Genomic DNA, 13,190 nt, shown 5'->3' with positions numbered 1-13,190 from the left:
TAAAAGGGCGGGCGGCGCGGCCTGGCGGCGGTCGGGGCGCGGCGCTTTGAACGGTGAGGGCCGGGCGCGGCCGGGGCCGAGCGGGGCTGGGCCCGTGAGGGGGGATGGCGGCGAGGGGCACGGAAAGAGCGGGCGGGGACGGGGGGTGACTCCGCACGGCGGGGGCTGGGGGGCTGCGGCGCGGGGGGCGGCCGAGCACGTGGCGCCTCCGTTGTGTAACCGGCGGGCTCTCGGTAGGTGAGCGGTCGGTATGAGGCTTCTGCTGCTGACGCTGCTGGCGCTGGGCGCCGTCCGGGCGGACGACGAGGAGAAGAAGGAGGACGTGGGCACGGTGGTGGGCATCGACCTGGGCACCACCTACTCCTGGTACGGGGCAGGCCGGGCTGGCGGGCAGCGCTCGGGCCCGGCCGGGGCGGCGGGGGGCGCGGGGAGGAGCGGAACGGGCGGCGGGGTGCGGGGGATGTGTGCAGGCCGCGGCCCCGCCTGACCGTTCCGCTCCCCCCCCAACCCAGCGTGGGCGTGTTCAAGAACGGGCGCGTGGAAATCATCGCCAATGACCAGGGGAACCGCATCACGCCGTCCTATGTGGCCTTCACCCCCGAGGGGGAGCGCCTGATCGGAGATGCTGCCAAGAACCAGCTCACATCCAACCCTGAGAACACCGTGTTCGATGCCAAGCGGCTCATCGGCCGCACCTGGAACGACCCCTCGGTGCAGCAGGACATCAAGTACCTGCCCTTCAAGGTGGGCCCCGAGTGCACAGGTCGGGGGGCTGGAGGGGGAGGACCTGCGGTTTTGGGCAGAAGAGGCATCTCCTCATAATCCCCCCCAGGAGAATTGGTGTGTAAACAGCTCCTGCTGTTAGCTGCACTCAGATTATGCCTCTCATAGAGGTTTTGCTTGATATTTAGAAAGAACCATGGGAACAAGTTGGAATAGTTGAATAGTACAGTATCTTTTGTTTTCAGGTGGTTGAGAAGAAAGCTAAGCCTCATATTCAGGTTGATGTTGGAGGTGGACAGACAAAAACATTTGCTCCTGAAGAAATTTCTGCAATGGTTCTGACAAAGATGAAGGAAACCGCAGAGGCTTACTTGGGGAAGAAAGTAAGTGTACAGGAAACACTGGGAACAAGTTTGAGAGGCAGCTTTAGGAGATGGGAGAAGGGAAGGCTGCTCCAGGACTGACCTGGCTATCCCAAACCGCAGTCAGTGCTGCAGACCCCATCAGCAGCCCTGCTCGATGGGCTAAGCTGCTGCTGGCTCTTCACCTCTAAAGATGGGCTGCTCGTTCCCAGCACTGCTCAGAGTGGCTGGTACTGCTTACAGACTGTTTTTTCTGTCATTTCTCTAACCAAGCTGTCCCTCCCTGCTCAGGTGACCCATGCTGTTGTCACGGTGCCAGCCTACTTCAATGATGCCCAGCGCCAGGCCACCAAGGACGCCGGCACCATCGCGGGGCTCAACGTGATGCGGATCATCAACGAGCCGTGAGTACCTCACCCCGTCCTGCCCCAGGGGAGCTGTGGGCTGGCACCCCCAGCCCTGACAGCCTCTTCCCTGTACAGAACAGCTGCTGCCATTGCTTATGGACTGGACAAGAGAGAGGGAGAGAAGAACATCCTTGTATTCGACCTGGGCGGTGGAACTTTTGATGTGTCCCTCCTCACAATTGACAACGGAGTCTTTGAAGTGGTGGCTACTAATGGGGACACTCACCTGGGTGGAGAAGACTTTGACCAGCGTGTTATGGAGCATTTCATCAAGCTCTACAAGAAGAAGACTGGCAAAGATGTTAGGAAGGATAACAGAGCTGTGCAGAAGCTGAGGCGGGAGGTGGAGAAGGCCAAGCGAGCTTTGTCATCTCAGCACCAGGCCAGGATTGAAATAGAGTCCTTCTTTGAAGGAGAAGATTTTTCAGAGACACTCACTCGAGCCAAGTTTGAGGAGCTGAACATGGTAAGTTCAGAAAGGTAAAGTTACACAGGCTCAGCTCTGGATTGGGACTGGGGAATGTGCAGCATCTCATGCTGCAACATTGCACTTTGGAGTATAAATAACTCTGTAAGCAGGCAGCTGTTGCCTGCCAGGGAGCTGGGCCTCAGGCAGTTTGACATCTCTGCTCTGTAGTGGTTACTTTACTCTGTGGTGTATGTTGTACCTTTGGGGCTGCAGAATAAGGCGTGCTACAGTCTCACAACCCTTGGGGTTTTGTCTTTGTAGGACCTGTTTCGTTCCACTATGAAGCCTGTTCAGAAAGTTCTGGAGGATTCTGACCTGAAGAAGTCTGACATTGACGAGATTGTCCTGGTTGGTGGATCGACTCGCATCCCCAAAATCCAGCAGCTCGTTAAAGAGTTCTTCAATGGGAAGGAGCCTTCTCGTGGCATTAACCCAGATGAGGCTGTGGCCTATGGTGCAGCTGTCCAGGCCGGGGTGCTCTCTGGGGACCAGGATACAGGTAATGACACCTTCACTGACTCAACACTGGCTGTTGGGCATTGACCAGCAAATGCAGACAAACTTGGATCTTTCCCAGTCCTTGGAGCTCTGTGCCTCTGAGGCCTCAGGATGCTGTCTGCAGTGTTGTGTTTGGTGTTGAAGTTGCGTCACGTCTTGCCTTTGATCTGTTCCAGGTGACTTGGTGTTGCTCGATGTCTGTCCCCTGACTCTTGGCATTGAGACCGTTGGAGGTGTCATGACCAAGCTGATCCCAAGAAACACCGTTGTTCCCACAAAGAAGTCTCAGATCTTCTCAACAGCCTCTGACAACCAGCCAACTGTGACCATCAAGGTCTATGAAGGTGGGTGTCAACTGTGCTGGCCCGTGTGACAGCTGCAGTCTGTCTGCTGTAGGGTTTTCATTCTTGTTTGTGATTGTCACAAAGGCTGTAAGTACTTTGCTCAGGAACTGTGTCACTCACGGTTTCACAAAGTACAGGCCACAGCTGGGAAGGAAAGTATAACCCTGTCTCATTGTTTCTCACAGGTGAACGTCCCCTGACCAAGGACAACCATCTCCTGGGCACCTTTGATCTCACGGGAATCCCCCCTGCCCCCCGTGGCGTCCCCCAGATCGAGGTCACCTTTGAAATAGATGTGAACGGGATCCTCCGTGTCACGGCCGAGGACAAGGGCACCGGCAACAAGAACAAGATCACGATCACCAACGATCAGAACCGGCTGACCCCAGAGGAGATTGAGAGGATGGTGAACGATGCTGAGAAGTTTGCTGAGGAAGACAAGAAGCTGAAGGAACGCATCGATGCCCGGAATGAGCTGGAAAGCTACGCCTATTCCCTGAAGAATCAGATCGGGGACAAGGAGAAGCTGGGTGGGAAGCTCTCCTCTGAGGACAAGGAAACAATAGAGAAAGCAGTGGAGGAAAAGATTGAGTGGCTGGAAAGCCATCAGGATGGGGACATAGAAGATTTCAAAGCACAGAAGAAGGAGCTGGAGGAGGTGGTTCAGCCCATCGTTAGCAAGCTGTACGGCAGCGCCGGCCCCCCGCCCGGCGAGGAGGAGGCAGCAGAGAAGGATGAGTTGTAGATACCGGCGTCTCCGAATGTGGTGTGTGTATATATTGGACTCAGGAACACTTGTTTAAAATATTGAACTCTTAATTTGGAATGTAACTTTGAATCTTCACTCGTGAGTGGAGCTGGAACCGCTAGCCCGACGTGGCTGTATCCTGCTTTTCGTTAGCAGTTGCTCGATGTCTGGGATGGGGAGTGGGGTGGGAATGTAAATGTGGGTTTAGAAGTATTGGCAGTGGAACATTCTATTTAACAACCTGGTCATGTGAACTTGGTGTAGAGCTTTTCTACCTGGAGTGACCACAATAAATTTGTTATTTACACTGGACTCTGTTCTGGTTGTGTGATCTCCATTCCCCAGCTCCAGCCAGGATCTGGACTAACCCTAAAGAAGGATAGAGTCCAGCTCACCCTCTCAAGTCACCTTTCATGGGCTCGTGGACAGTGGGAGGTTTGAAAGCAGGAGCTGGGCCTCTGCTGCCTTGGGGTGAGCTGGGATTCAGTTTCTGCAGGTGGACTTAGACCTCACTGCAGTTCTACAACACATCCTGATAAGGAAGGGGAATCAAGCCCGAGCTGCCTGAAGGGGCAGCTTTTATTGAGCTGGGAGAGGGAGGTTATCCACCAGAACCCATTGCCTGTAGTAGTGGTGGTGCCCAGCACCGAGAGAGGAGCTTGGCTTAATTATGTTTTCCTGCAGTATTAAAGCTTCAGAGCTATTAATAAAGTGTCATATGAAACAGACCAGTTTTCTGAAGACTGAATAGTAATTTACACCTAATAAAGGTTCTTAGAAAAAAAAGAAGCCTAACTGAAATTTGGTCTCTTTATTTAACTGATCCTTATCCAATCCATGGGATTAGTTAAGTTCACAATGACCTTTTCTGGTGCCAGCTCCAGCAGTGCCTTTAAAACACCTTGGCTGCTGCCATGTTCCCTGGCTGGGGCTGCAGCAGGACTGTGTTCAGGCAGAGCCCCTGTCCCTCAGGAGTGCCAGCACCATGCCAGGGTGACAGAATGAACCCCGGGGCCCAAGGCTGGTGCTGTGGGGAATTACTCGATGAGTGTGACCAGGCACTCCCTGTGAATCTGCCCCTGAGTGTCCATGCCCCCAAACACGAACAGCAGATGGACAGAGCTGCCAGCACAGTCCTCTCGCAGGCCCTGAGCTCTGTCCCCTGCTGCCACAGGTGCCTCTGTCCCAGCTGGGCTGTCTCCTGTGTCCCCTTGTGCCCCAGCCTGCCAGGGAATGACACACATGGCATGGTCCAGCCTCCCGCTGGGCAGGGGAGATTCAAACTGCAGGAGTGTCCAGTGCTGCCTTCCTGCAGTGCAAAGATACAGTCACAGCTTTAAACATCACACAGCAGACAGTGACACCATGAATTAAAACAGTTCTGAGCATTCAGTCCTGCAGCAGTGTAACTCCAGTGCCTGGCACCTACCCTGGCACCGCTGAGAGCAGCCTCCTACCTGTGTGATACTTGTACGTGGTGTCCAGTGGCCCATCTGGACCTATTCCACCAAAAATGTACAAGTGCTCCTGGAACGCTGCCGAGGAGTGGGATGCCCGTCCTCCCGGGACATCCCCGGTGGCCGGGATCTTCTCCCATCTCAAGTCAGCTGATGCAGAAAACAACACCTCTGCAGTTATGCATTACACAAACCCCACACATTTCCTTGATTTAAACAAAGAAGGTAATACTTAAAGCACTTAAGAACTAGTATTTCAGGAAAAAATGTCCCCCCAAATCAAAGCACTTCGCTCACAGGTGCTGCAGTACCTCCATCCACACTTACTGGTATCAATGCAGAACAGGTCATTGTAAAAAACATCTCCAGCTAAACCCCCGTGGATGAAGAGTTTGGTCCCAACTGCAACCACGGCGTGTCCGTGCCGAGGAGAAGGGGGATCACCACGAGTCTCAGGCTGGGACCAGCTCAGGGTGGCTAAAAATGGGAGTGCATGTGCATCAGGAAGAAAACTCCGGAAATTCTACAGACCAGCAAGCGGGTCTGAATTCCCAGTGAGCACACAAACATAAGGGCCTGTCAAAGGAAGAACAGCCACCATCCCGTGGGACTCGCCCCCAGACAACAATCGCAGCCCCCTGACACAGCCCAGAGCTCCATCCCGCAGGTGGGAGGTACCTGTGTCGAACACGTGCAGCCGCTGGTCTTTCACCGGCTCTGCCCCCTTGTCTCCACCGCCGAACACGAACAGCCGCGCCCCGACGGCCGCCGAGGACGAGTGGAATGTGCGAGGTTGTGGCTGCTCCCCCCTCACTGCAGGGCTCTCCCACGTTCCTGTTTCTAGTGAAGACATTCGATTAACCGAGCAACCAGCGCGGGAGCAGAGGCCCAGCCCGTCCGGCAGCCCCGCTCCGGGCTCCGGGGCACTCACCGGGGTCCAGCGCCTGAACGCAGCTGCGGTTCCCGGCGGGGTGGGCTCCGCCGAACACCCAGAGGCGCGGGGCGCGGCCGGCGGGCAGGAACGTGGCGTGCTCGTAGCGCGGCCTCAGCCCGCGCCAGCCGGCGGGGACCCAGCGCAGCGGGGCTGTGGAGGGGACAGGCGATCGGTCCCGGTCCCGGTCTCCGTTCCAGCCCCGGCCCGGCCCGGCCCTCACCCAGCTCCAGGAAGTGCGCGTCCGCGAAGGCGCCGGCGGGGTCGGCACCGGCCAGCAGCAGGACGCGGCCGGGGAGGAGGAGGCAGCCGAGTCCCACGCGGCCGCGGGGCCGCTCCCCGCAAGGGCTTAGCCGGTACCTGCGGGGCGAGGGCGGCGCTCAGCGCGGGCTGGGCCGGCCCGGGGCCCGCCGGTTCCCCCGGCCGCTCAGCGCCGTGCCCCCGCCGCGCCCCCAGCACCCCCGCCGTGCCCGCCGCGCTCACCACCGTCCCGGGCGCGGCCGCCGCCCCGGCTGCAGCAGCGGCAGCGCCCACGGCGCCATGGCCGCTGCCGGGCCCGGCCGGAAGTGCTGCCGGAAGTGCCCCGCGCTTCCGCCCGCGCCCGCGGCGCGCTCCGCCGGCCGGAAGTGGCGGGCGGGGCCCGCCGTGCCCGAGCCCGAGCCAAGATGGCGCCGCTGGACCTGGACAAGTACGTGGAGATCGCGCGGCTCTGCAAGTACCTGCCCGAGAACGACCTCAAGGTGCGGCCGCGGCGGCGGGCCGGGGCCAGCCGGGGCGGGCTGGGGCCGGGGTGGGCGCTGCCGGGCGGGCCGGAGCGGGCGGTGCCGGTGGTCCCGGCGCTGACCCCGACCCTGCCCCGCTCCTCCCGTAGCGCCTCTGTGACTATGTTTGTGACCTGCTGCTGGAGGAGTCCAACGTCCAGCCCGTCTCTACGCCCGTCACCGTCTGCGGGGACATCCACGGGCAGGTAAGGCCGGGCCGGGCCGCTCCCGGTGCAGCCCCGGGCCGGGGCCGGTGCCGGTGCCCGGTGCCCCCTCACGCCGCTCTCCCCCCGCAGTTCTATGACCTGTGCGAGCTGTTCCGGACCGGCGGGCAGGTTCCCGACACCAACTATATCTTCATGGTAGGTGCGGCCGGGCCGCGCCGGGTTTGACAGGGCTGGGGGGAAGTCCCGAGGGGCTCCCGAGTCCTGGGCCGCTGCTGGCTCCTGCCGCCGGTTGTGCTGCCGGGAGCCCAGGGGTGAGGCAGAGCATCCCGCCCTGCCAGGCTGTCCCGGGTCAGCTCAGGACAGCGGTGAGGGGAGGAGAGCCCCGCGGGTCCCGCAGATCCCCTGCCCTGCAGCGCCGGGTTCTTGTGGCACTGAGGAGCTGGGGGCGGATCTGTCACCGGGCACTTTCCCGTGTGACTGTCGCTCCAAGTGCCGCCGTCTCTGCCTCCAGGGGGACTTTGTAGACCGAGGGTATTACAGCCTCGAGACGTTCACATACCTGCTTGCACTAAAAGCCAAGTGGCCTGACCGCATCACGCTGCTGCGAGGCAACCACGAGAGCCGGCAGATCACCCAGGTGTACGGGTTCTACGGTGAGTCCTGCCCGGGAAGCACGCTGGCACCGACACGGGGCCGGGGCTCTCGGGGCTGGCTGGGACACGGGCTGCAGCTTGTTACTGGTGACAAGGTCACGGTGCTTCTGAAATGGAACGTGTCTGAGGCAGATCTCGCTGCTCTTTTCCTCTGGCACGTGGGGTTTCTGCTTGTGTTGTGCCACGTTCAGTGGCACAGGCAGAGCGTGAGGTTCTTGCTCCCTGCTGCTGGTGTTGGTTCTGGGCAGCAGCAGGACCCAGCACAGAGCTCATGTGACACAGCTGAGCATGCAGGTTCTGCCGTCAGTGTTTCCCCGAGATTCAAGAGGAACAAACCCGTTCTCTCCAACAGATGAGTGCCAAACCAAATACGGGAACGCCAACGCCTGGAGGTACTGCACCAAAGTTTTCGACATGCTCACGATAGCAGCTGTAAGTGCAGAGGCCAGGCTGGCAGCGGTGGGGTCCTGGCAGGCGCTGCAGGCTGAGCTGCAGCTCCCCGGCAGTGCTGCTGAGGGCTCTGTGCACGTGTCACCTCCCTGCAGCTAATAGACGAGCAGATCCTGTGCGTGCACGGAGGCCTCTCCCCAGACATCAAGACCCTGGACCAGATCCGGACCATTGAGCGGAACCAGGAAATCCCTCACAAAGGCGCCTTCTGCGACCTGGTGTGGTCGGACCCGGAGGACGTGGACACGTGGGCCATCAGCCCACGCGGGGCGGGCTGGCTCTTCGGGGCCAAGGTCACCAACGAGGTAACGCTGCTGCTCAGGGCCACGCAGCCCGGGGTGGGGATGGGGGAGCCACGGGCTCAGCTCAGGGTGGTGCTGAGTGCAGCCAGGGCACTGCAGGACACCAAACTCCCCCGTCACGCCTCTGCCAGTAACTCGTGGCTTGTGCCAGATGGAAAAAATGAGCCACTTCAACCTAAAAGCACAAATGTAACTGCCAGATGTACTAATGCCTATCTTGCTTTTGAAAAGTCTGATGTGGTGGGACTCACTTGTGTTCCTGGGCTGTCTATGGAATGGTTTCCTAAGGATCTAGGAGAAGAATACCATTTTTTAAGCAATTTTTGAGTTAATTTTGTTGTGTCTGTGCTGAGCAGATTCCTCAGGGCTCTACACACTGGCCTTGGCAGGCTCTGACCTGGCCACATTCAACTGCGTTGTCGTGTGGCCCTGGCACAGCATGTTAGGAAGGCTTGAGCCTGGGGACAGCACAGCCCCGGGACTCATGCTGTTCCTCAGAGCTCGGGTGTCGCCAGCCGTGTTTTACAGGGGTTTCACAGGGGTTTCTCAGTGCTCTCACTCCTCCTGTTGTGTTCTCCGTGCTGCTGTGTGCGGTCAGGCCAGGAGCAGACATGGTGTGGGCAGCAGCCGCTCGGGCCACGCTGATTTTCCCCTTCCCTTGCAGTTTGTTCACATCAACAACCTGAAGCTGATCTGCAGAGCGCACCAGCTCGTCCACGAAGGATACAAATTCATGTTTGATGAGAAGTTGGTAACGGTATGGTCAGCTCCCAACTACTGCTACCGCTGCGGGAACATCGCCTCCATCATGGTCTTTAAAGATGTAAATACAAGAGAACCAAAGTTATTCCGCGCAGTTCCAGACTCAGAGCGTGTCATTCCTCCCAGGACAACCACGCCGTACTTCCTCTGAGCCCTCGCCCGCCTGCTCTCACCTCTCCCTGTCCTGCCCCTTTTCAATATACTTTTTATTGAGCACTTTGCTGCTGAAATGCTGCCTCTTGCCTTTTTTATTTTTAAATTATCTAAATTTATTGTGTATTATGGTGTCTGTAGCAAGTTTTTTTTTCCCTCGCCCCTAGATTAATTTCAGAGTATTTGTAATATGTCCTTGAGATTTGTACTACTGCATGTAGTCCTCGCCTAGTCCTGGGTTAGATGAACCGATTCCTTTAACCACCACGCTCCGGGAGCCGCTCGGGCCCGTCTCTTGTTCACTTTTTGTTTTTGCTAAGTTTTAAGAAATTTCAGCAGCAAAGTCAGCGCGCGGCGTGCGGCGGGGCCGGGGCTGCCCGTGCTGCGTTCACGGCGCAGGACCGAGCCAGCGTTTTCCGAGTGTTACGTGGATCCCAATAAAGCGCTCCAAGGGCTGTTCCGCGTTCCCGGTCTGTCCGTTCTGCGCGGGATCCCGGCCGGAGCCGCGAGCGCTGCAGCGGCGGGACGCGTACATTAAAGGCTGGTTGGGATTTTCCCGGGCTGCGCTGTTTTTCCGGGCGGGGCGGGGCGGCGCCGCGCGTTCCGGTTCCGCCGCCGCTTCCGCCGGGGCCGGGCGGCGGCGATGGCGCGGAGCACGCTCTCGTCCCGCTTCCGCCGCCTCGACATCGACCAGTACGACGAGAACCGCTTCGTGGAGGAGCCCGAGGAGGCGGCGGCGGCCGAGCCCGATGCCGGCCCCGAGGTGGAGGCGCTGCTCAGGCAATATCCTTTGGGCCGGGGGTCCCGGGGGTCCCGGGGAGCGGCCGGGGCGGAGCCGCGCTGCGGTCCCGCGCACGCAGGTCCCGTTTGAGTCCTTGACCGCCGCCGCACGGGCGAGGCGCTCCGCGCCTTCCACGCCGCCATCCGCAGCTCCCCGGGCAGCAGCCGGAGCCAGGCCGTGAAGGTACGGGCCGGGGGGGACAGCGGCGCCCCGCCGGTCTGAGCGGCGCCCCGCCGGTCTGAGCGGCGCCCCGCCGGTCTGAGCGGCGCCCCGCCGGTCTGAGCGGCGCCCCGCCGGTCTGAGCGGCGCGCCGCTGCTGCCGGCACAGCCCTGAGCGTGCTGGCACGGGCATCCCGCCGTGTTCACCCTTCCTCCGCTAACCCCAGGTCTGCTCACCGCGCTCACCCAGACAACCCAGCCTGGAGCGTGGCCACCTCTTGCCAAACACGAGTCTTGGGATCGTTTCCAGCTGTTCTCGTCCTCACATTTCTCTCTTTGCCTTGTCTTCCCAGGAGCAGGCGCAGGGAACGATGCTTAAAGTCCTCACATCTTTTAAAAGCAGTGAAATAGAACAAGCGGTGAATTCCTTAGACAGAAACGGTGTTGATTTGTTAATGAAGTACATTTATAAAGGATTTGAAAAGCCAACAGAAAACAGCAGTGCAATATTACTCCAGTGGCATGAAAAGGTACGTGTTGGGGGCACTCTTGGCTCGCTCGCAGGGTCCTGGCCAGTGGTGGTTTCAGGAGAGCCCCTGAAGAGAAGCAGGTGGGGCAGGGCCTCATCCCTAGGAGGAATGTTTCCTTTTACCTTTGCTCACTGTTTCCTTTTACCTTTGCTCTCTCTGAGCCTGCATTCACAAAGCCTTTGCCTGTATTTCAAACCTTACCCTCTGCCATGGGAAGAGGAAACTTGCAGCAGGGAGTTCTCCTTGTGCTGCCTTTGGCCCCCAGGGCAGGCAGGGGCTCCAGCAAGGAGAAGGGTGGGAGTGGAGATGTGATGGGATGGACGGGGCAGCTGCAGCTTCCTCTGGGGCCGAGCTCAGGGAGTCAGGCTGGCAGTTTGCATCAGCTGAGTCACAGGGTTTAGCAAACCTGTTTGGTTTGCCCAGGAGAGGATTTTGAGGTCTCCAAAGATTCCAATGGGGACCAGCAGGGGCCTCTTTCGTTCCTCTGGAATGTCAGCTGTGAAACAGGGAGTGTGGGATGTGTTCAGAAGCTGATACTGCAACTTTCTTCCCTGTGTGTGATGGGCCCAGGCACATTCTGGGTTGAGGCACAGCCCTGAAGCAGCTGCTGGGTGCCCCTGCCCCTGGGCAGGAATCCAAGTGAAGTCTTCCCCCCCTGCAGGGGCTTTGGCTGAAGCCCAGGCTGTCAGTGCTCCTAGGAAAACTGATCCCTGGGCACACTGCAGCTCCCTGTGCAGGGCAGCTGCTGTGAATGCCACTGTCCTTTCCCGAGGTGCAGAGCTTTTTCCTGCTGTACATAAAGCTGGTGTAGCGTGACTCCAGCTATTGGCTGCTGTCACCAGCTTTGCCAGGCCTTGACAAGGGAGGAGAGAATTTCTCGGGACAGCAAGGAACATGTTTCTGCTTGGTTTTTTTTCTTTTTTTCCTGTTGTTTCCACTGAGGTGCTTTCAGGTAAGCGTGGGTGGTGCTCCCAGCGTGGGAGGTGACACACCACCACCCTGACTGATACTCAGAGCGTGCAGGGACATGAAAGGCATCTCATGCTCTCTGTTGTGAAAGGAACAAGGCAGGTCTGAGTAGGCAGGGTTTAAAGCCTGGTGTCCTGCTTTGTGGCAGTACTGGTAGGACGTGTGGCTTGCTCAGATCATAGTCAGCTCAGTGGTAGTACCAGTCTGTCCTCTGGAAAAGGCCTGTGGCAGGTCTGGTAGCTCAGGAGCTTTCACCTGCCAGTCCTGCTCCAGGTGGGTGCTTTGCATTTGTCTAGTCATGTTTCCCAGCTCCACGTCTCTTCTGCTCTGGTACTCTGTAGAGCAATCTACTGGATTGTGGTTGCAAAGTAAACACCCCACTTCCAGCAGTCATCTTAAAAATTTATTTTCTTCATAATCACCTCCATCTTCTAGACTTCAGAAGGAAACACTGTTCATATTGAGGGACACAAATTCAACTGAAGTGAGCCCTTCCTCCTCCTCCTCAGGGATACGGGAGGCGAGACATTCTGCTCTGTCAGTGACTTGCAACACTGGAGATGCAAAAGATAGTTAGATTGTGGAGAATTACAGTTTCTAGTTTTGGAGAAGAGCCATAGTCCCTTCTGTGCTAAACTCTTTGATGTTTGTTCTGTGTGGGACGTGGTGACTCTTAACCTCTCTCCTTTCCCACAGGCACTGGCAGTAGGAGGCCTGGGCTCCATTATAAGAGTTCTCACAGCAAGAAAGACTGTCTAAAGACTGTTAACTTGGACAGAGGTGACGGTCAGGTTTGGACTCAGAAGAAGGAATAAGCTGAAATTACACTGGTCCATCTTTATTAGAGATTGCAATCTACTGAAATCCTACAGTAACCTCCTCTTGGAATGCTTTTAACCTTTAAGGTGGGGGAAGAGTAAAGGTATTCCTGCATATTCCGACTATCACACACAGGAGCCAAGACATTCTCCTGCTCCCTTCTGTAACAGGCAGAGAGAAGGCACACTCCTGCCTCCTACTGCTGTAAGTGAACAGGTATTTCAGATGCTGCTTTAGCCAGGTGTGGTGGTACAAGCTCCGTGTGTCCTGCTTAGTCCCAAGGTAGCTGTGTCCAGGCTGGGATCCTGCAGCTGAGGGTGGGACAAGGGCTCTTAGAACGTGTGGGTGAAGGACGCTTGGACTCTGGTGTTGGCTTAATGTAAAGTGAAGTGCCTGCTGCATCAATAAAGCTCTTGGATCACGTGAGTTACATTTATTTACAGCTAAATTGTAAGTCTGACACTTATTCCAAAGCAGGCCTGCAAAAACCCAGTCTAACCCAGTGTCCACCTTTGTAGGACTGCTCCTAACTCCAGCTACTTAGAGAATTTGTCCTCAAATCCAACTCTGTCCTGGATGCAGGCATGAGTTCAGCTGTAACAATCACGACTTTTAAGATGCAGTGAATAGAACACATAGTAAGCAACCTGAGTTTGATTTTTATGTTCTTATCCATGCTAGAAAGTCGAGCAGATACTCGAATCAGAACTTGTGATTTAAGTACTGGTGTGTCCTCTGCCCAGGC

At 57.5% G+C, this 13,190-nt stretch overlaps 4 protein-coding genes across 5 annotated transcripts; 3 read left to right on the top strand and 1 right to left on the bottom strand.

Moving 5' to 3' along the window:
• Positions 1 to 26: 26 nt before the first annotated feature.
• HSPA5 (heat shock protein family A (Hsp70) member 5) lies at positions 27 to 3,863 on the top strand. Its single transcript, XM_021543704.3, has 9 exons — positions 27 to 53; positions 238 to 366; positions 513 to 744; positions 969 to 1,106; positions 1,377 to 1,489; positions 1,568 to 1,958; positions 2,223 to 2,460; positions 2,636 to 2,803; positions 2,989 to 3,863. The coding sequence occupies exons 2-9, from the start codon at positions 251 to 253 to the stop codon at positions 3,546 to 3,548; spliced, it is 1,956 nt and encodes a 651-aa protein (XP_021399379.2). The 5' UTR covers positions 27 to 53; positions 238 to 250; the 3' UTR covers positions 3,549 to 3,863.
• A 484-nt stretch (positions 3,864 to 4,347) lies between these two features.
• On the bottom strand, positions 4,348 to 6,507 carry RABEPK (Rab9 effector protein with kelch motifs). 2 transcript variants are annotated; one of them, XM_021543706.4, is made up of 7 exons: positions 6,423 to 6,507; positions 6,163 to 6,299; positions 5,940 to 6,092; positions 5,687 to 5,848; positions 5,336 to 5,485; positions 5,009 to 5,158; positions 4,348 to 4,860 (listed from the first exon to the last, which is right to left on the bottom strand). In XM_021543706.4, exons 1-7 carry the CDS (start codon positions 6,479 to 6,481, stop codon positions 4,589 to 4,591), a joined length of 1,083 nt encoding a protein of 360 aa, XP_021399381.2. In that variant the 5' UTR covers positions 6,482 to 6,507; the 3' UTR covers positions 4,348 to 4,588. The 2 variants fall into 2 exon arrangements, with proteins under 2 accessions (XP_021399381.2, XP_085412531.1); XM_085556405.1 differs by lacking the exon at positions 5,009 to 5,158.
• A 67-nt stretch (positions 6,508 to 6,574) lies between these two features.
• Positions 6,575 to 9,643, top strand: PPP6C (protein phosphatase 6 catalytic subunit). Its single transcript, XM_021543707.4, has 7 exons — positions 6,575 to 6,679; positions 6,811 to 6,906; positions 6,997 to 7,062; positions 7,379 to 7,520; positions 7,873 to 7,952; positions 8,066 to 8,275; positions 8,937 to 9,643. Exons 1-7 carry the CDS (start codon positions 6,605 to 6,607, stop codon positions 9,183 to 9,185), a joined length of 918 nt encoding a protein of 305 aa, XP_021399382.1. The 5' UTR covers positions 6,575 to 6,604; the 3' UTR covers positions 9,186 to 9,643.
• A 170-nt stretch (positions 9,644 to 9,813) lies between these two features.
• Positions 9,814 to 12,871, top strand: ARPC5L (actin related protein 2/3 complex subunit 5 like). Its single transcript, XM_085556406.1, has 4 exons — positions 9,814 to 9,970; positions 10,079 to 10,151; positions 10,481 to 10,657; positions 12,323 to 12,871. The coding sequence occupies exons 1-4, from the start codon at positions 9,831 to 9,833 to the stop codon at positions 12,383 to 12,385; spliced, it is 453 nt and encodes a 150-aa protein (XP_085412532.1). The 5' UTR covers positions 9,814 to 9,830; the 3' UTR covers positions 12,386 to 12,871.
• The last annotated feature ends 319 nt before the right edge of the window (positions 12,872 to 13,190 follow it).

Source organism: Lonchura striata, chromosome 17, assembly GCF_050655825.1.
Source record: "Lonchura striata isolate lonStrDom1 chromosome 17, ASM5065582v1, whole genome shotgun sequence".
Lineage (NCBI taxonomy): Eukaryota > Metazoa > Chordata > Aves > Passeriformes > Estrildidae > Lonchura > Lonchura striata.
Note: the sequence above shows the minus strand (reverse complement) of the source record. Positions and strands in the feature narration are given on the sequence as shown.